We start from the raw sequence: 22,651 nt of genomic DNA on the forward strand, positions 1-22,651 counted from the left end.
GCATTGCAGCCCGGTGGAATCCTCCTTATTTTAGAGACTACTTGTCCATATTGGGCACACTCACTCTGTAAGGCATCATTCTACAGAGTAACTTACTTAACTGGAGTTAAAAAATAGCAGGTCAGAAACAGGGACATCTCTGATGACAATTCTTTGTTCCACAATAAAGTTTACTGAATTAGTAGAGTCTAAGATCACAACAATTGCAGTCCTCATCCATGAAGCTGACTAAATGTGCTCACATCCTGCCACCTTTTCCCACTGGCAATACACAATGTTCTACTGAGCAAAAAAACTGAAGTGTGAATTTTTTTTAAGTGACGGCAATGTGCTGTATCAGTGCATGCTCCCAACCATGCACTCTGAGTCAAGTCATAAATTCTCCTTTAAGGCAGGGGTGCTTAAAGTGTTTTGGATGACTTTGCTAAAGTTAAATCTAACAGCGTTCCACTTGAGTCTGACACACAAGTTCCCCTAATCTGTGTTACATTTCCCAGATTTATTTGGCAAAATGCACTTATGTAAAAAATACCAAAACGGCTAGACTAGTGTCTAAAAGTTACAGATTTCAGCCTATGATCCATAAATACCCCTTTCGCCACAGTGATCAATTAGACGTATTATCACCGGCAGAGATTAGAAGGGATACCTGCACAGTGAACAAGATCAGCTAAATCAGAGAAAGCCTGAGACTGAAGAAATGTTGAATGTAAGAGAGTCGTCTACAACAAGCAAACAGGCACAGGGCAGGGAGGCATAGAAATGAAGCAAAAGTTTTTACCGTCCACAAGAAGGTTAGACAGTCTGTTCCATTATGGTAATTTTAGATCCATTCCTCATGTATCTACTGGAAGTATACTGATGTAATAGTACCAATTGTTACAAATAAATGCTTAAGTACGTAATAGACTAACATATCTCCCTTTGCCCTGATGACTGTCAGCTTGTGGACCACTGGAGGTCTGTGGACCACACTTTGTGAACGACTGCTTGAAAGGAAGAGGCATTCCCAGAGGAGGCTATCCTGGCCAACCTCAGGGTACTATGTCCTTATGATTTTGCAAATAACACTGAAACTGTAAAAATGAAATAACAAAAAATAGAGGCATGAGAAAAAGCCTTAAACATAAGGAAGGAGGATTTTATGATGTTATCATTCAAAGACTTTGAAGTGTCCAAAAGTTACCGGTGGTTCAGCATGATCAGTTAATTAATGACAACGTTAATAAGTAACCAAAATCTGAAACATCATATGAATTGTTTATCACAAAGTGATTTAATTTTTTTCTAACTTCAGTGAAATAGAAGATTCTCTTTTCATTGTGTTTTGCTAGTTGGGTGGGAGTTTTTTCAGTTGACCAAGATAAGATGATGTATCAGAAGCTGCATAACAGCAGATTAATCCATAAGCAGTAATGTGTTACCTCAGACAGCACGTTTACAGAGTTGGAAATTATTGGGAACTCAAGACTATGTAATAAATAAGCAAATATTTTATTCTAATGAGGTCTGAGCAGGGGAACTTTTCAAAGCATGTGACCTAGTGAAGAAGCCATGTGATGACTTCAGATCTTGACCAAGGTGCATTCTGGATAGTCTGGATTGACAAAGATGTCTACGATATAAGGTTTTGAGTTACTTAGCAACTTTGTCACACAAACTAAGTGGATGTTGAATTATATGGCATGTTGTGTATGTTGTATTTTATTGAGGGCTGACTGTTTCCTTTTCTTTAAATTTCTTTTTCCATTTTCTTTTCAGATTTCAGTTACTTGATTAGACATTTTCAATATTTCCTGTTTGTTTTAGCCCCCATTGTAATTTCATACATTTAGCTCTTCATCTAGAAATACATTTAAATCGGTTCTTAATCTGCTGAGATTGGTTTAAGCAAGTTTCAGAATGTTGATGGACGGCACTGTCATCCCAGGAGGCTTTGCAGCACTGCACCTAAAATTAAACTATTAATTTTGATTTCTTTCTTGTTGGGTTTCAAACAGTCGTGTTTAATGTTGGTTTATAGCTTTTGGCAATTAGTGTTTTATTGAAGTTTAAAAGGGGGGGTTTGAATTTGCCTACCATCTCTAACTGATTCTGGCTGGTGTATGAGTCCCAGAATTGGGACTAAAGAAAGGGCATAATTTGAATATTGCCATTTGTCATGATTGTATTACAACATTACCAGTACTCAGAAAAGAGTAAAGAAAAAGTGTTTTCTTGATAAATCGAATGTGTCTGTTTATCACATTATATTATGTTATAGAGGAAAAAGTGCACCAAAGAAAACACGTTTTGTGAATGTGTAGTAGGAAAGTGCTTCGACTTTCAGAGACACATACAGCATGTCCCCTGTTTAATCATTGTCTAAAAAATCTGGAGTCCACTCACAATGCAGCTTAGAGTTACCATTTTCTTATACTGTGCAGTTGAATTCCCACAAGCCAAACCATAAGTCTTCTTATAAACTGGAGCACATCATAAATGAGAAGGATGGTCAGATCTGATGCACTTCATATGATTAGCAGACCAATTAGTTCTGTTGCGTTACATCACAAGCCTTCTCGTATGTCTTATCTTAGATTGTGGTGCACCAAGATTTTAAGGGACTGCTGTCAAACTGGACTGAATTGTTTTTTCATATTGATTTCAGGAGTTTGAGCTGGATCCAAGGATTCGAGAAGAGACAGAGAAGTCCACTGCTCAAAGAATCCGCCTAGTGCGTAAAGAACTGGCATGGGAACAGGAGAAACAAAGGATTGGGCTGCAGAAGCTACAAGAAAAGTAACTGATATCATGATTTTAGTGGTCTATAAAATGAGATTGATTTAATAAGAAGAGTTTCTTAATACACCAACATACTGTTAGGAAATACAGCGTAAGACAAGCTGTGTGTTCAAGGAAGGATAATCCGATGTCAGACATTTCAGATCTCTTTAATGCCATTACTGTATGTGCACAGTCAGGTGCTGAGGCTCAGATGTCTTTACTGATAACCAAACCAAAGCTCTGTATTTTATTTACGATTGTAATACATCTGTTTAGTATTTTGCAACTGCTGTGTCATTCTACCATGTGCTGTATTTTCACTATTACTGGTAATAGCAACAAGTGCTTTTCATTATATGGTGAGGAAATGACCATGAGAGATGCTTGTCAAAATCCATCAAATTTCACCCAAAAGAAAAAAATAGCCCAGGATGTATGCATATAGAACGGTACATAGTGACAAAAAACCACCAGAGAATTCTACTTTTTTTTTTCTAACCTTTGTTTTGTGATTTGCATTTTTACTTTTAGGTTTTTAAATAAAGTAAAGTGGAATACTATAGTAGTGACAGCATTTAAGAGCCAACACCAAGTGACTACTTACCGCCTAATGGCGCTCTCAGAAAAATACCATACAATGAAGAACAAAGTCCTACACAAAGGCTTGGATGACTTGGACCGCAGGAAAAGTAAACTTGGAGAGGTAGCCAAGGAGAGCGGAGGTTCAGGTGAGCAAAATGACTTGCCCTTATTGTTGGCTTTGACGCAAGGCTGGCATTGACACTGGATTCATGTTTATGTACGGCTAACAGTTTTTACTTTGGCTCTGGCTTTCTGAATAATGTGATTTTGTTGTTGGTTTTCTTGTAATTAGTTGGCATGCTGGCATTGAAGAATGGAGGCTACAGTACAGTTTGTGTTGGCCAATCCTTTCAGTGTTTCTGACTTCCTTCTATTATTACAGAGGCATTGTTTCCTGATGCACTCGTGATGGCGTGTGTTGCCCATGTCACATTGCACATTGTTAATGGAAAAACAGAGTCTGTTCCATTAGTATCTTGCTCTGAACGAAGCCAACAGAGGTGACCATTTAAGGAGACTATGTGCACTAATCATAAATCTGCTGTGATGAGTCCTATACTATGATTTTTCAGATGCGACAGGTGAGAGGCACCAGGCCAATGAAGACTTGCTTCTGAAACCAGGCTCACATATTTCTGGAGTGCAGTTAGTCGGCCGGCAGGCAGAGAAGCTACAGAAAGCCATTGAAAAAGCAGAGAAAGCCAAGGCTAAAATTGAAAGAAGGAAAAAGGAATGGGAAGCACTGTGAGTACAAAACCATGCCCTTCCATGTGTGTTTCTTTACGGCATCTTTAATCAGAAAATGTCTCTTTGCTGCACCTCAGCTGTAACTCTCTTACCCAGTTCTGTACTCATGTTATTTTTTACCAAGAGTTTGATAACCAGCAAACTACCTAAGTGCCTGTTAAAGTGCATAAGATGTCTGTGGCCATCTGCCGAACCCACCGATTTGAGGAGCTGTGTCATAAAGAATAGTCCAATTTAGAGTACCAAAAACATCAAAGTAGATTCTTAAGCAAAGTATTTTAAACGTTCTTGGACTACAGGGATGCATTCTTGAGACTGCTATTAACTGTTTGCATATTCAGCCTAAACTCCTCATTGAAAGTAGCCTGATTATGAAGTACAGCCCCCAATATGTAGGTGAGATGTCCTCCACTCACTAGTTTAATTTTAGGACACTCTTTTCCCCTGTTATACATTTATAAATGCTTTATATTTCAGTTGCTGTCAACTCAAATTGTGCCTTCCAAAGCATAATTCTAGGGGAAGGCCAATTCTACTGTAAAAACAGTAAAGTCGACTGCTAGATGTTGTTTAATTCCTGCCTAGATTTCTTCATCATCATCATATAAACCATTGATGACACTGACCAGTTCTCAACGAGATCACTTAATGTTGTAACAGTAACAGGAGCTGTTGCAGTGTCCAACTAGAACAGTGATTCCCAAACTCGATCCTGGGGACCCACTGTGGCTGCAGGTTTTTGTTCCAACCAACGTCTGTTTTTCCGTTGGACTCTTAGCCTAATTAAGTTATTATTATTATTTCCCAGTTTCTGTGTTTTGGAGTCAATGTAGAAATTGCGAACTAAGTTTGGTAGATTTTTATTAAAATGTAATAAGCAGTTATATGGCGATATAGTCGTTAACGGTATTTTCAACCTAATTTTCATTCTGCTTTTCCAGGTGTTCTGGTTATTTAATTGACTATTTACTAATTAGTGAGTCTGACACTGAAGTCATTGCTGCTTTCATCATCCTGCTGTGTCTGGTTGTTAGTTGTCACTTATTAGGGTTAAATGAAGGAAGCAAACTACACAGGAAAAGGGGAAAATAATAGGAAAACAACAAAAGAGAGTTAAGCATTTATAACACAGAAAAAACACGGAAATAAATATCTTATAAATGTAAAAACCATACTGTTGTGTTTTTCTGAATGCAGAATAAGAAAAGAGTAAAAAGGACCAGCTAATTAAATGAGATCAGTTGTTATCGATTATTATCACCGATTATGAAGCTGGTTGGAACAAAAACCTGCAGCCACAGTGGGTCCCCAGGACCGAGTTTGGAAACCACTGAACTAGAACATTTGGACTAGACCAGTTGTGCCCAACCAGTCAGTCATGATCGAGTAGTCAAAAATGAAGTGCAATTATTATTATCACTAATACTTCTCCACTCATCCCTGGACTAGGCCATTGTAGGATGACACTGATTCCTACCTAGAATGCAGTGCATCAGTAAACCAAGACATTTCTAAGGGTTGGCTCTGCTTCCGTTTCTTGCTTCACAAGACAAGCAAACCAAGACAACATAGAACATGAAAGAAGCAGAAAGTAATGATTTAAAAACATTTTCTATGGATATAGAGTGCAGAGTACATTTCTTTTAACAGATACTGGGATTTGTAAAATTATTTTATTTTTGCTAAATGTTAATCTTAACGTGACAGAGTTTGACTTACATATGTGTACGTCTTTAGCATTTCTGGAAACACGGCTGAGTTTGCTTACTATTTAATGGATTATTCTTGGTTTAATGTGTGAATTATTGTGTTCATAAGAATTACTTATGGACACTTTGAAATCAATTCAGTTTTTTTGTCCAGTACCTTCTGACTGAAAAAAACCATACTGCTCTTATAACTGTACAGTTGATACATGATGCTCAACTCATCTTGATGTCTAGTTATGCAAGATGTCAAACTTTATGGGGTTCACCCCAATTTTTGGGCCTATAGACCCAAAAAATGCTCATTTGTACCACATTGTGTGCAGGAAGTTACACCCTTATGATAAACAGCAAACCAATGGGTATCTTCAGAGCAGGGCTGCGGTGAAGCTGAAGGGTATCCCAGTAAGCATCAGCCTCAAGGGAGGAACAATCCCTGGACAGAGCACCAGTTCATACAGAAAAAAACAGAAAAAGATAAAAATTTGTGAGTATTCTGCCCACATCTTCCTAGATACGGCAGAAAGTGAAATGATTTGGAAGCCCTGGGAAGCTTCCTGGAGTGCTTCCAGCACTGCTTAATCCATCATCTCTATAAATATAAAATCCAACGTCTGTCTGTCTATCCGTTTTTCACGGGACAACTATTTAATGGATTTAGATTGGGTTTTTTTCTATAATTTGTTCAACATTCCGGTTGATTTTGTGACTTCTCTCATTGTGCTGAGTATCATAGTTTGTTTCTGGTACCGATTTACTGTAATTGTGGAAATCTAAGAGACACATAGCAGGCCTTGGGAAGGGGGACGGGGCCCTCCTCACTCACATGCCAGCCTCGGGGAGAACCTTATCTCAGCTTAGCTAGCAAACAAGAGAATTACTTAACAGGATTTAGATCGGATTTTTTTTCTTTAATTTGCTTGAACGTTACGGTTGAGTTTGTGACTTCTCTCATTGTGCTAAGAATCATAGTTTGCTTGCAGGAGCGATATATTCGCGCTAATCCGAGACAGAGGCTGCAGGCCGAGGGGAGGGGGAAGCTTGACGTCAGGAGTAGGAAGCCGGGCAGGGCCCTCCTCACTGTCCTGTTTCACTACTACGTGGGCAGAGCTGCAGGGGACGGCTACTTTTTAAATATTTTGAAGTTTATTCCCAGGTATGGCATTGGCTTGATTTCATTTATGGAAACCAGTTATCTAGATTCTGAAATATGATATAACATTTTTGGTGTCATCAATTGTCTTTCTCGAGTAGTTATTTTGGTTTATCCCTACATTGTAGACTGGGAAGCAGAACATTTCTTGTTTTTTAGCTAGTGGGAGCATTCACTTTTTTTGCTACATTTCAAGGATTATTATTTTTACTAGCTTTTAGGTATTATTTTTCAACATTCCTAATTTAATCCATTTTTAATACTGAAATGATAAATGTCTTCCTTCAGTCTCATCTACTTGTTTTGCTTTGTAATTTACATTCCCAGCTTTTTTGGTATTTCAAACAGACCTTTCAACCTCGCTAATAGCCCACATTCCTCCGTGCTATGATCTGGCTGATAATAATACATATTTGAACCTACGTACTATTTTGGTAACAGTCCAATTGTGTTCTTTCAAATGGAACATCTATAATAGGTAATGAAACTAAAGTATATGTAAGTCTACTCAAAATCACAGCATTACTCCCAATAGACACCTGGCCACTGTCCCGAAGTTTAGTCTTTTCCTTCTCTTGTAACTTCCTAACATCTATGTTAACATCTGTGTAGTTCCAGTGAATGGCTTGGACACTCATTACTTTTTTCTAAAATGTAATTTCTTTTCTTCATTTTATTTATGATAATCACTAAAACTGCAAAAAAACAGGAAAAACTTTCCCAGTGCTTTATACAAGTTCTCCCTTCATTACCTGAACACCGGTTTGTGTATTTTGCAGTGTCTCTTAGTACTCCTACTGGGCTATACTAAGATTTTCTTTTAGGGATTGACTTCTTCTTCTTCTTCTTTTGGCTGCTCCCGTTAGGGGTTGCCACAGCAGATCATCTTCTTCCATATCTTTCTGTCCTCTGCATCTTGTTCTGTTACACCCACCACCATGTCCTCTCTCACCACATCCATAAACCTCCTCTTAGGCCTTCCTCTTTTCCTTTTACCTGGCAGCTCTATCCTTAACATCCTTCTCCAAATATACTCCGCATCTCTTCTCTGCACATGTCCAAACCAATGCAATTTCGCCTCTCTGACTTTGTCTCCCAACCGTCCAACTTGAACTGACCCTCTAATGTACTCATTTCTAATCCTGTCCATCATCATCACATCCAGTGCAAATCTTAGCATCTTTAACTCCGCCACCTCCAGCTCTGTCTCCTGCTTTCTGGTCACTGCCACCGTCTCCAACCCATATAACATAGCTGGTCTCACTACTGTCCTGTAGACCTTCCCTTTCAGTCTTGCTGACATGCCACAATATTTTAATTTCATATTTAATCCATAATATTTTTGTAGTCTTCCTAGTTTAACTGTATGCTCGTCATCTGTTCTTGTTGGTGTAGTAATTTATCCTTTTTGGTATTGCCAGGTATTTTGTGCTTGACTTTCTGCATTATTTAAAACAACAGCCAGTCTCATGCAGTTGTAACAGGATATCATAGATTGTCATTCGCCATCATGTTATGCTCATACTGTCCCTATTGTATAAGAATATTTACGTGATTACTGTAGCTTTTACAAGCTAATGGGTTTGTAATTAACAGAAACATGAAGAGGTACTTTGCCTTTCAATGTGGTCTCAATTTTAACCAGCTTCAAACCAATTAAGACCTCCACTTTACTATCACATGACACAATTTAGGTAGGCTAAAGTACTTCACATGTAGACACAGCAAAGAGAACCTGCAACTCCACATAGAGAGGAAACAGTGCCATCTTGTCACCCATGCTTTAATATGTGTGTGAGTAACCATGCCATCCATAAGATGGCGTTTATAACTAGCTCATGTTTCTGTGTAGACAAGTTTGGGACTTTGTAAGAAGAATCTTAGCAATAACTTTGGAACTTATTGGCAGATACGCGAGGAAACCAGATGAAAACTACGAGGATCCGGCAGATGTTCATGCATTAAAGGAAGCCTACGACAGCATGGGGGATTTCAAATTGAAGACAGCAAAAGATTTTACGGTCCCAGAGCACCTGCGCATGACACCTGAGAAGAAGAGGCGGCAGCTTGTCATTCTTGAGCAGCAGGTATGTGTAAGCAGCTTACTCTCTGTGGGGGAGTTTCATTTATAAAACTTTGCGTAGATTTGAGGGTCATAATATGCTTACACTAAAAAACAGGACAATGCATGTGACAAAGAAAAAATGTATTGTGAAGGACAGCCGGGTCCCATGCCCGGCAGGGACGCCCCTGCTGCATCTGTTTCGGGGGAGCCACCATGGGCAGCTCAATACCTCCCCCGGGACGCTTGGTGGCAGCCTCCCTGGTGGACGATGATTCCCCAACCTGGCGCAAGGCTCCATGGGAGATGGAGTCCTCCACAGCCTGGTTGGGGGCTTGGATGGCCGCCAGGGGGAGCTGCATGGACTTTCCAGCCCAGCTGGTCAACTCGTCAGCCCCACCCGGAAGGTCAATTAGGACCAGGTAATCAAGTACCTGGAACGCTTCCGGGTGGGGTATAAAAAAGGCCAGCTACCACCACTCGAGAGAGCCAGAGTTGGGAGGAGGAGGAGGAGGAGGAGGAGGACTAAGCCTGAGGAGGAGGAGGAGTGGTGGTGCTGCTGAGGTGGATAGAGAGACAGTAATTGTGAGTGTATTTGGGACTGTGTTGGGCCTGTGGGACATGGGGAAGACATGCCCCACGGCTGAAGAAATAATAAAGCGTGTTTTATTTAAGTATGTGCCTCTGCCTGAGTCTGTGCCGGATCGGGCGCTATATAGCGCCTTTTACAGTATAAAACCCAGTGTAGGCTCTCTTCTATGCAGTTTAGTCTGTCACAATCATCTTGTAAATGTACGCAACCAGTTGCCACCCTGAAACAACCGTATATGGACTATACTAATGAACCTCATGCATATAAAATCACAGTGCTGCAGACCTTCTTTGGCAGGCAGAGCAGCCTCACACAAGATGCACCCAGCCATCATTTGGCATTGAAGCAAATCTTCCCTGTGCTCTATGGTTGAGGAAAGGTTTATGGTGCCAGCATCTGAGAGGATAGCCGCTATCACCTGGCACATATAATGACATGACTGCTGTTATAATGAATAGTATGAGTCATATGAAACACTGAGAGTTTAGCCTGTTACCTTACCATCAAGCCAGTCATTATGTATAGCACCTTCAGCAAATTGTTTGCCAATGCTACTTTGCCTCAAAATAAATGACTCATGGGTTGATACAGGTCACCAAGCCACAAAGCTTGTCAGTATTATCTTGGCATGACAGATGGCCTATGTGCTAATAGAATGTAACACCTTAACAAAAGAGATTTAACAAAGATGTTAACAAAAGAGATTTATCCTCACTAGGTGCCCTTATTGCAATGAGTGCTATCAGTTTCCCTGATTATGTTAAGAAAACCAGACACTGCTGCTTAATCCCTGTTTATGTTGGCATGTACAACCATACCATACAGAAACTGAATGTAGTGCCTCTTCAAATGGTGGCTGAAGCATGGCTGAGATATTCTGACATGTAGGCTAGTGACCTCTGTTAGGTGCCTGTTGCCAGAAACACAACCATTGTTAAACCTGAACAGGTAGATACCGATTTTATCTATCTTTCTAATCCCAGGGACAACTCAGCACATAGTTCAAAAAGAATGTCTCTTGAAACTCTAAATCAGCTCATCAGCCAGTCATCATTATATACAAAAATATCTGACTGGTCTCTAAAAGCTTGTTCCTTTTATACATGACTGTTTAAATAGTTTTGAGTTGTCATTTAGCTGGTTTGGCTGCATTTACCTACTTGACCAAATCTGTTGTCATTTCCCACTTTCTCCAAAATAAGTGTGTATGGATGGGTCAGAGTTACAATAAATATACAGAAATATTCTTTTATAAAGACCAGCATCTGCATGGAATGTGGCTAATGGATATTTCAAGCCTTTTTTTAGTTCATATGCATGTTTTATAAATCTGATACCTGGTACTTGTAATTCACCACCAGGAAGCTGTAACTGCCATTTTGGCTTTTTGAAAATATCACAGTTCTGCCTTTGTGTGGCCTTCCAGTTGTCTAACTGTCTGCCATAAATTTAGCAATAGTCCCCTAGCAAAGCAGCTTGAAGCCCATTTTATACAAGGCATGAAAATAACTAAGTATTGTGCCTGTCTCTTTTCTCTTCAGTTCTGTTTTATGGTCTTCCTTCCACACATTCATAAAACTTTGCAATCCAGAGAGTTCTTTTGATGCCAGTGTTGTATGGGCTTCATGCAAATCCCTCTTAAGCCACTGCCGCCTAGTATGGTTAACAAATCCCAGTGTGCACCTCTCACTCACATTGCTATCAGTAAACAAGTATCAATAGGGCAGGCAAATAGATTATAGGTTGGGGCACCAGAAAGAGATTTGTGTGATCTTGATCTAATTGTTGAAAGAGCATTCAATTCATCCTGTACACTGAGTATTAAAAGCTTCAATAGAAAAGTGGCCACATCCAGTGGATATACTGCTCTTTGGTGGCATGAGCTCACAATTAGCTGCATTTGTCTCTCTATTATAAAAAAAAATCTTGGGAGGGAGACGAGACGTGATCTTCTCGGAAGACACTTTGACATACCGCAAGAGATATTTTAATGTCCTGCGGGACAAAGCAGTGAGACAAAAGGACAGCTGCTGTACAGGCTTTTAAATGATTGACGAGCAGCGCGACAAGCAGAACATGCAGCTCACCAGCAGCAGCAGCAAGCCAGCAGATGATCCGACCACATCTCCTTAGCTTGTGTTCAACCCCCCCTTCACAATGCGAGTGGCAGAGACACGAAGTGGCAAAAGGACAGCTGCTGTACAGGCTTTTAAATGATCGAAACACAGCGCGACAAGCAGAACACGCAGCTTGCCAGCAGCAGCAGCAAGACAGCAGCTGATCCGACCACATCTCTTTAGCGTGCATTCAGCAACCCCCCCCCCACTCACAATGCAGTTAGGTTGACTAGTATTTTTAAATCAACACTGGCGTGAATATCGGTATGTGTGTCAATGTACATATGATAAACTAGCATTCCATCCAGGATAGTGATTTTTTGTGCCCACTACTACCAGGATAGGTTCTAGCACCCCATGACCTTTATTTACAGTATGGACTTATGTTCTTCATGAAAATGTACTAAATTTATAAAAAAAAAGGTTTATTATTTTTGAGACCAACTTTCAAAACATGTTCCTGTTTTTCTTTCCTTAGATGTATGATGCAAAATCAGAGATAAACAGTAAGGTTTTGGCTCTCCGGGACAATAAAATTGCCTGCATAGATCAAATCCGTCGACATGTTGAAGAACTCAAAAATATGCAAGCAAATATGGAGCCCTCAAAGCGTCTTCCTCTACCTAAACTGCCCAGCCTTCTTCCTCAGGAGGTTCCAGAGCGCAAAATGCAGTATACTGAGGAGACACTGATTGCTTACAAGGAGACACTCTCCAAAAAAAAAGGACATTCAACCAATGCAGAGACTTCGGAGCATTTTTCTGGGTTTGGTGGATTTGCTGGTGGGAAAGCAGAACAAACTGAAGGAGTTCCAACACCGGACACAGCTGAAACAGAAGAAGGCTCCCAGTCATCCTCACTCCAGACACCTTCAGAGCCACAGGAGTCTACACTAACTGACTTGGAGATAGAGATTTTACAAGCAGAGGAAATTAAGAATCTTTACATGCAGAAGCATTTGCTAGAAAAGGTGCGTTTAATTTGGGTGGTATAGGGGGCTATGCTTGTGAGGTCTATCAAGCATTTTTTTATTCCACATTACATCCATTATAACTTATTATGAGTTGTGATGAACCTCTTTCTTCACCAATGTTTTCTTCAAGTATTTAGCGGTGGATTGTAATCTGTCCGAAACTCTGCACAAGTCATGCCAGATTTTGTTGTCCCCTTTCATGTATATTGACTGTGTGGTCCATTCTGTATGTGCCTGTGACCTCGTCATGTATATTACTGATGTACTAATTCCATTAATATATGGAAGATACTTAAAATCTACCTGAACCTCCATACTTTTCTTACCCTGTCACTAATAGAGCATTCAGTTACGTGGAACAGTCAGGTGTACCTAATAAATTGGCTACTTAGTATACATTGTGTCAGGTGGTCCAAATGGCATTGAGGTACGAAAAAGAAACAGAAATATGTAAGGCAGGACAATAACACTAACGTGGTTATAAGTCTTAAGAAACGGGCGTGGTCAGTGGGTTGATGAAACCCAATTGTGTTTCACTGAGACAGATGAAGAGGCTTTAGAGTGGTCACCAGAATCATAGACATCTGTTGTGTGTTTGATTCAAAGCCAGGCTTGTTCCTTCATCAGTTATTAGCATAAGAAGTAACACATACAATCTTTGTGGCTATACAGCACTTTAAACAGCAGAATTTTCTTTTAATGTACTCCTTTTTCCAAAGATTGAAGGTAGTGGGGTTTAATAATGGACAGGACCCTTAAGAGGCTGCACTGTATGATGTCTTTTGCCCTTCTGGGGCAACATTTGTTCCATAGGACAGCTTTCATGCTTAACAACTTGCCCTATTCCTACAAGTACAGTACGTGTTTTATGATGCCGGTGATAATAGGATCACTTTTTACATACAGTTAAGTAAAATGAACATCTCTGAGAGCAGTTTGCCACTATACATACAGTGCATCCGGAAAGTATTCACAGAGCATCACTTTTTCCACATTTTGTTATGTTACAGCCTTATTCCAAAATGGATTAAATTCATTTTTTTCCTCAGAATTCTGCACACAACACCCCATAATGACAACGTGAAAAAGTTTGAGGTTTTTGCAAATTTATTAAAAATAAAAAAACTGAGAAATCACATGTAAATAAGTATTCACAGCCTTTGCTCAATACTTTGGCGATGCACCTTTGGCAGCAATTACAGCCTCAAGTCTTTTTGAATATGATGCCTCAAGCTTGGCACACCTATCCTTGGCCAGTTTCGCCCATTCCTCTTTGCAGCACCTCTCATGCTCCATCAGGTTGGATGGGAAGCGTCAGTGCACAGCCATTTTAAGATCTCTCCAGAGATGTTCAATCGGATTCAAGTCTGGGCTCTTGCTGGGCCACTCAAGGACATTCACAGAGTTGTCCTGAAGCCACCTCTTTGATATCTTGGCTGTGTGCTTAGGGTCGTTGTCCTGCTGAAAGATGAACCGTCACTCCAGTCTGATGTCAAGAGCGCTCTGGAACAGGTTTTCATCCAGGATGTCTCTTTCCCTTTATTCTGACTAGTCTCCCAGTCCCTGCCGCTGAAAAACATCCCCACAGCATGATGCTGCCACCACCATGCTTCACCAAACGTGACGCCTGGCATTCACACCAAAGAGTTCAATCTTTGTCTCATCAGACCAGAGAATTTTCTTTCTCATGGTCTGAGAGTCCTTCAGGTGCCTTTTGGCAAACTCCAGGCGGGCTGCCATGTGCCTTTTACTAAGGAGTGGCTTCCGTTTGGCCACTCTACCATACAGGCCTGATTGGTGGATTGCTGCAGAGATGGTTGTCCTTCTGGAAGGTTCTCCTCTCTCCACAGAGGACCTCTGGAGCTCTGACAGAGTGACCATTGGGTTCTTGGTCACCTCCCTGACTAAGGCCCTTCTCCCCCTATCGCTCAGTTTAGATGGCCAGCCAGCTCTAGGAAGAGTCCTGGTGGTTCCGAACTTTTTCCACTTATGGATGATGGAGGCCACTGTGCTCATTGGGACCTTCAAAGCAGCAGAAATTTTTCTGTAACCTTCCCCAGATTTGTGCCTTGAGACAATCCTGTCTCAGAGGTCTATACACAATTACTTTGACTTAATACTTGGTTTGTGCTCTGACATGAACTGTCAACTGTGGGACCTTATATAGACAGGTGTGTGCCTTTCCAAATCATGTCCAGTCAACTGAATTTACCACAGGTGGACTCCAATTAAGCTGCAGAAACATCTCAAGGATGATCAGGGGAAACAGGATGCACCTGAGCCAAATTTTGAGCTTCATGGCAAAGGCTGTGAATACTTATGTACATGTGCTTTCTCAATTGTTTTATTTTTAATAAATTTACAAAAATCTCAAGTAAACTTTTTTCACATTGTCATTATGGGGTGTTGTGTGTAGAATTCTGAGGAAAAAAATGAATTTAATCCTTTTTGGAATAAGGCTGTAACATAACAAAATGTGGAAAAAGTGATGCGCTGTGAATACTTTGCGGATGCACTGTATGACAAAAATGGTTTAAAAAAGAGATATAAGGGTTTTACACAAGATAATACAGTATATTATTCAATCACTATAACAGAAATGTAAAACTAAAGAAAAAATAATGTAGAATAAATGGGGAAAAGTGAAGTATAAAAAAATTGTTATTTACAAAGAATCAAATAAATAATAATAATAACATATATAAAAAAAATAATATAGTTTATAACATCAGCTCCATCTAAGCAAAATGTCACGTTAATCTTCATATCGGCACCCTTGAATGAAGTTTTTAGGAAAACCAGGAGACTTGAACTGCTGACGAGTTTTGGGATTGTTTAAGTAATGTGACCAGATAACTAGAGTTGAGAAGGTGAAAATGAGAGTAAGAAGTCATTGGTATTCTGTGTGTGTGAGCTGGCTGTTGAAGAGTTGGGCACTCAGAGGCCAATAATTTTGTTGTTATTTTATATGGTACTCCATTTGGAATTATTGCATCACTCTAGTATAATGAGCCCTTTTATGTGGTATTCAGTGGAAAATACTTTTGGTTTGGATCAAGCACTGAATCCATTGTAACATTTATACAAGAACATTGCATTGCACTTACGTTATGCATACATTTCCCATAGACTGCTCGTAAAGTTCTCATAGGTTGCCCAAGTTTATTTTCTACTTATTTTATACAATTTAATTAACAATAACCTTATATTTATGGTAATCTCTAGTGCTTTCAGGGGAAAGGCATTCCTTTGCTCTCCCTCACTGCATGTTCCTTAACCCCCTATGGTGCCTTTTATACTGTATAATCCTGCGCCTTTCTTGGCAGGTGGAGGACATTATGATGAAGTTTGATGCAGAATTGCGTCTCCTTAGACATCAAAAGATGCAGCTGGACATTGGTGTGAAGATGGCTGACCTGCGTCATTTGACTCTGTATGAGGAGTTGCTACTGCTCAAGGATTTTGAGAGGAGAGAGAACACTCTCCAGGAAAAAGTCAACAGTCGCATTGAGGAGAGCATGCTGATGACGGTTAGTATGTGCTAGTCGCAGAGCAGCTGCCTTCATTTCAGTAATTCTGGATATGCTGTTCATTCCGTTTTCGTGTCTTCTGTCTCCCTATCCAGAGAAAGCTAGAGGAGTGCAGTGCACTGATGGATGTGAAAAAGCGAGACATTGCTAAATTGCTAGAGCGTGAGAAGATGGTCCATACTTCATTTCAATCACAGCTTGGAGAGAACAACAAATTTGTAAAATTTCTGACCAAGGTGTTTAAGCTGAAGGTGAAGAGAGTGAAAAAAGAGGTGTCTGAAGAAGGTTTGTTTTCTGTAATGAACCAGTGACAAGTGTGTGTCAGATTTGGACCATGTTTATGCTCAAAATGTTTATTTACAATATGAATATATCAGCCACAGCATAATCATATGGTACAACCACTTATGAAAAGTTTGCAATGAAAATTGAGAGTCTAATGGAGCGAGCCCTTCTTATAATTTTATCTTGTTCATATTGTCATCATAGTACACTACATCTACAGCATCCATGTGCCTCTTTTGTTTTGGTACTTTCCTGTTGCAAACAAATTTCCGTCTGGGATAATAAAGTGTACCATACCTAACCTAACCCAACCTCCATTTTATATATACAGTACTGTGCTTGCACACTACTGATATGTTTCATGGTCAGCATAGCCACAAAACAAATATCCTTTAACTAAATTTTGTTCTGTTATGTCTTGCTCTTTTTTCCTCCCTAAAATGAAAGTGTTCTACCCTTTTTATCTTCTCTATTCATTTTGACCTTTCCCTGACATAAAGCAGGCTCAACTTGTTTATGAGAGATGTCAGATTTATGACTCTGGCATCCTAAATTCCCAGCCTGTGCAAGACAAAGATTAATGTCTTATAAAATATACAATGATAATGTTTATAAAATGTAACAGATACAGTCTTTATCTTGAAAATGTCACACCCACACAAATATGTATCCATTCGTCCATTTTCTGTACCAGCATATTCCTAATGCGGTAAGCCAAGGCCTAACAGAGCAGGAACTCAACCTCAGTAGGTTGCCAGAAATATCAGGGCAGTTTAGCATCAACTGTCAGCTCAAGTGCATGTCTTTGCACGGTGGGATGAATCTGAAGTAAAAGTATTAACACTAGAGTCTCCAAACCTGATACAAAATAGCCAAACAGCTTTAATAAATCTATAAACAGTAGGTTTACTTAATAGACACAAATGAGGAATAAATAATCTATCAAATAAACGGACAAGGAAAGCAAAACCCCTGCTACCTGTTTAGGCCTACCTATTATGACGTGTTCTCTCCATAACTTAGTGGGTTGACTCACCCACTTGCCATGCTCCATATATCATTCTGATGCCCTTGTCTCTCACCAGTCTTCATTACCACCGTGCCAATCATGCATTTCTCCCAGATTACTTCTGTAGTCCAAACTCAATGTGGTATTGCAGGAAACTGCCATTTAAACAATAGCTTTGGGTATTTTTTTTTTCATCTACCTACATAATACTAGAGCTACACATTCTAAACTCCCCCTGAGCATGGAGGGCTCTGGCCAGTCAGTTTGCTCTAGCAATAAGCAGCAGGGTTCAAAGTACCTTCCTTCCAGGACTCCCTGTATCTACAAGTGCCTGGTGCTGATGTAGCTTGCCCCCTCTGCAGGCACCCAGTATGCCCCTGTTTGCAGCCTGCACTTTAAGATATAGTACATTTATTTATCAGAGGAATTTTCCTTCCCTGATCAGATCTCTAGCAGATCTCATACAGTCTTCTTCCAGTTAACTCATACTTAAAATATTTGGGCTACTAAGGCTCAGATTGGCTGGCATGGAATTTGACAACATTAGTTTTCACTTTGGTTATGGGAGAGACAAGTGTAGCAAGGCCGAAATGAAGACAGCCTGCTGTGAGAAAAAGACATTGTTGCAGTCAGAGCTCTGACTGGCCATCAGAGAGGAAGTGGAGTTTGTTCTTTTATACTCGGGAGCAGCTGAAAGAAGAAGAAGAAGAAGAAGTCGGAATCCAGTGGCCCAAGTAACGATGCACAACTGAGAAAGGATCTACCTTAGTGAATTTCATGCCAGTGTCAACCTGAGACGTGTAAACAACAACATTACAAGTGATCCATTTTTCCTGTTCTTAACCATTTACCGATATTATTAGTATTAGGGACCTTAAGAACCTGGTTTATATTCAATAAACTTATATATTTATAGTATATGTAGGCATTTAGGCACATTTACATGGCGTTTGTGTGTTTTATTGATCAGTGGTTTAATGTTACTTTGTGCATTATTTTACCTGTTTGTTTTTGTAAATATAATGATCTAAACAAGTAAATGAGAAGTGTGCCACATAAACCTAAATTGAACTGGGAAAACAACATTATTATAATATAAAGATTTCTTTATTTGTATTCATACTTTTCTCTACTCACAACTGTCCCTTAAAATATGTTTTTTTGTTTGTACATGCTCTGTTGAAAAACTAAGATACAATTTTACTTTTCTTCAGATGAGGATGAAGAGAGTGATGATGAGTCACTTGAAGAGTCATCTTGGGGCAGTGAGGAAGACGACTCAGAGTCAGAAACAGGAGCTTTGGATTTGAGTACCTGTCCACCTAGTAAGTGCTATTCAACATCACAAGTAAATATTGGAAAACTAGGCTTTTTAATTGAAACACTACAACCACTAACCACTCCATCTTGTGCACCACTGTGACCAGTCAGAGCCCTTCATATGTTAGCTTTTATTGTGGTGTTACACTTATTAATAAAAAAAATATTATCCCTAGTTCTTAAGCAAATATCCCATGTTTTAAACTCTATAACCTCTGATAATTGTACTTCCTAAAATGTTGATTAGCTGCCCTAAACATTTTTAAATATCAGCCAGAATTCAACTGCTGGTATTGAATTACATTTTTAAAGGTAAGTGGCAGCATCTTACTTCATTTATTATAACTCTGATGTACAGTATTAAAGCAGAAGCATTCACTGTTTGTTTACAACAAAGTCCTCATTCTTCTTGAATATGTAAATATTTTAAATAATTACTTGAGTTACTTGCTGTCCTTCATGAAACTGAAACATATCTATTCTACTGAATGGTAATTGCAATGCAATGGAATACACATTTATTTTTATTATAGAATTATTAACAAACACACACAAAAAATTATTCTTTTCTAAGCTTATATTTGTTTTTTTTGCCAGTTCTGAAAATATCCAAAACATTAGCTGTCCTAGTTAGAATAATAAGAAGCGTACATAGAATATAAATTGAATTAAGGTTTTATTTGAAATTCTTTCATATTCTGTAACTTCTTTATTAACTTTGTAAGTCCAAAAAGCTCTGTTTAGTATAACGTTAAAGTGTTACAAATTTATGGCATTCTGACAACTACATTTCTTAGGCCAAACATTTTCAGAACTCAGCAGTCTGGGAGGAAATTGCAAAAACAAATCCAGAAAGAAAAGAAAACCCCTTAGCACACTCAAAATCAAGCTCAGTTTGCCTGAACTGCAAAGCAGCACCATTAAACACTGTGCCTCTATTCACTAAAGGAACACTCCACCCAAAAATGATCATTTTTAGCTATTACTCACCCTGTGTTGTGTGCAGCAAACAATAGCAAAGCATCCACAAGTAAAATCTCAATGTACTCGTGTCACATGATCCATATGTCAGGTATGCAGTTGTATGCTCTTAACATCCTAAACACGTGTCTTCTTCTTCTTCTTGCTGTTCCCGTTGCCACAGCAGATCATCTTCTTCCATATCTTTCTGTCCTCTGCATCTTGTTCTGTTACACCCATCACCTGCATGTCCTCACTCACCACATCCATAAACCTCCTCTTAGGCCTTCCTCTTTTCCTCTTACCTGGCAGCTCTATCCTCAACATCCTTCTCCAAATATACTCAGCATCTCTCTTCTGCACATGTCCAAACTAACGCAATCTCGCCTCTCTGACTTTGTCTCCCAACCATCCAACTTGTGCTGACCTTCTAATGTACTCATTTCTAATCCTAAACATCCTGAACACATGTATTTTTATGCAAATATTATTAGATAAACCACATCCAGAAAAATCTGTCATTAAGAGCTGGGGAGCATGCTCAGATTACAATGTACTATTGAACTGACCCCTGCTTCTCAAATATAATAGATACAAAAATATGTAAGCCTATGGTATATTCACATAACAATACTTGCAACAATAAAAACAAACACAATATATACATATACTGTATATACATATATGAAGTAGGGCTGCCAAAAGTAAAGCAGTAATGCATGCGATTCATTTCAACGGTATGTTATTTTTCTTTATTCGCTTTAGGCACATGCGTTGTTCAATACTCCTTGCAGTTTAAGCCAGTGGGTTTCAAACTGGGGGCTGCCAGGCTGAGTGTGATGGTAACAGCAGACCTGGTGAGGTTGACATTCTTGACTAAAAACTTACTCCAATTTTAAAGATTGTCTTTAAAATCGCTTAGTTTTTAAATAAACTAAAATAACTGAAATGTTCTTTAATTGTTACATAAAAGTAGTTTTATATATTAATGTAGTTATATACATAAGAGCATTGGTCCTCAATCTGCGAAGTACACAAACAGCTGTCAAGTCGTACACAAAGGAATAAAATTTAAATAAAATTGAGGTAAAATGTGGAAAGTAGAAGAACTGTTGGTTGCACAACACCCTTAATCCATTAACAATGGCTAACAAAGACCACGTTAATGATAATTGCTTTTGATATTAAATCCTCCCACACAACTGAAAGGACAAAATTATTGTTACTTGTAAACTTAGTGTGGGCAGATTTTTATATCACAGAAGTATAATATCCTTAAGAGCAAAACATGCATGATGCCGCTGTTAAAAACTCTGCCAACTACAATCTGTGAATGTACAACTCAACTTATACCCAGTAGTGAAAAAATCCAAAGCATGAACTGCTGCCATTTATTGTAAAAATGGATCACATCGGACTGTAGCCCTCTAAATAGAGCTGAAGATATAAGGCTGAGTCGCATCACTCAGCGGGGTCTGACAGTTCTTATACATTACTTTCGCATGTGTTGTGATTCAAGATTTTAAATGAAAGACAGAAGTCAACACGGTTCAGGCAGCTAAGAAACTGAACAGCAGTTTTACTCTTGGGACTGTCCTGGACATTGCTGAACTACCTTGTTTAAACATGATTAATTAAGACTAATCAAATTACATTTTACAATTGATTGCAAATTAAAGTTTTAATCTTTTTTTTTTTGACAGCCCTAATACTGTATATGTATATATTCCTGTTTATACCTAATATGTCATAGTAGCCGTGAATTAAACACACTATTGAATAGATATGCAGATAACAAAAAAGTGGCCAAAAAACGATAACACACCAATAATATGGCACTGGCACAATTAAACAGCTTCTAGTATTGTTTGATGTCATAAATTCGACCACTGCTATCATTCTTCCAAGACAAAGTCAAGTGAGAAGTCAAGCAAAATGACACCTTTTATTGGCTAACGAAAAAGATTACAATATGCAAGCTTTTGAGGCAACTCGGGCAAGATATCTCAGAAGGGGCCTGAGTTGCCTTGACAGCTTGCATGTTGTAATCTTTCTAGTTAGCCAATAAAAGGTGTCATTTTGCTTGACTTGTCACTACACTCATAATGGCTAACACAGTACAACACCCTAGTACTAAAGACAAAGTCACAATTCAAGCCTTAGTGACATAGGTGAAAATTGTTTTCTGCAGTCTTCATAGAAATGGTGCATAAGAATTGAGGTCTGGGGAATCAGAAGGTCGTGTCAATTTGGATGGCGTTATTGCTGATGTGTAACACACATGTGCTGTATATAAGAACATTGTCATCCTGGAAGACATTCCTCCCAATAGCATGAAAGTAATGCATTGATGGACGGAGAGCAAACAGAATGCTTAAGTAGCGTTATCATCGACCTTGTCTTCTAAAGACATGAGTAATATGTCAAAGCAGACAGGTCTTCAATTCCAACACTTTGAGCACACACCCCTACCATTCACTAGAGGATTTTTGGATATATTTTGGTATATGGATTCTGTAACACAAATAATTTGTGATTTTTTCATGAACGTCTTAATAATGATTGCTGTTTGTTTATTTTTGGTCCCTATAAAAGCTTATTGTATCAGGATGTTTGTTATGTCCGCTCTCCAGTAAAACATTTTTCTCAGCCATTACTACAAATAACACAGTGTAAAGTAACAGATGGAATATTCCTTTAAGGTACCTGAAGTCGCTTTTTCCTTTTTACTACCCTTAAATTAATGACATCAGGCCTGCTCAGCATTTTTATTTATGACTTTGAGCAAGGTACAACATGATTTAATGAATTAATATAAGACCCAGGTGCTTTCAGTGTACAGTATTTTA

The 22,651-nt window shown here is 39.0% G+C and overlaps 1 protein-coding gene across 3 annotated transcripts in view; it reads left to right on the forward strand.

The window, feature by feature from the left end:
* LOC114650674 (cilia- and flagella-associated protein 44) overlaps window positions 1–22,651 on the forward strand; it is a 106,460-nt gene that overhangs the window by 75,513 nt on the left and 8,296 nt on the right. For all 3 annotated transcript variants that reach the window (XM_051927052.1, XM_051927051.1, XM_028800457.2), the window contains 8 exons: window positions 2,651–2,781; window positions 3,298–3,494; window positions 3,921–4,092; window positions 8,864–9,041; window positions 12,204–12,695; window positions 16,025–16,228; window positions 16,324–16,513; window positions 18,737–18,847. In XM_051927052.1, coding sequence (XP_051783012.1) covers window positions 2,651–2,781; window positions 3,298–3,494; window positions 3,921–4,092; window positions 8,864–9,041; window positions 12,204–12,695; window positions 16,025–16,228; window positions 16,324–16,513; window positions 18,737–18,847 — 1,675 coding nt within the window. The remainder of the gene's footprint in view (window positions 1–2,650; window positions 2,782–3,297; window positions 3,495–3,920; window positions 4,093–8,863; window positions 9,042–12,203; window positions 12,696–16,024; window positions 16,229–16,323; window positions 16,514–18,736; window positions 18,848–22,651) is intronic.

This window comes from Erpetoichthys calabaricus, chromosome 4, assembly GCF_900747795.2.
Source record: "Erpetoichthys calabaricus chromosome 4, fErpCal1.3, whole genome shotgun sequence".
Classification (NCBI taxonomy): domain Eukaryota; kingdom Metazoa; phylum Chordata; class Cladistia; order Polypteriformes; family Polypteridae; genus Erpetoichthys; species Erpetoichthys calabaricus.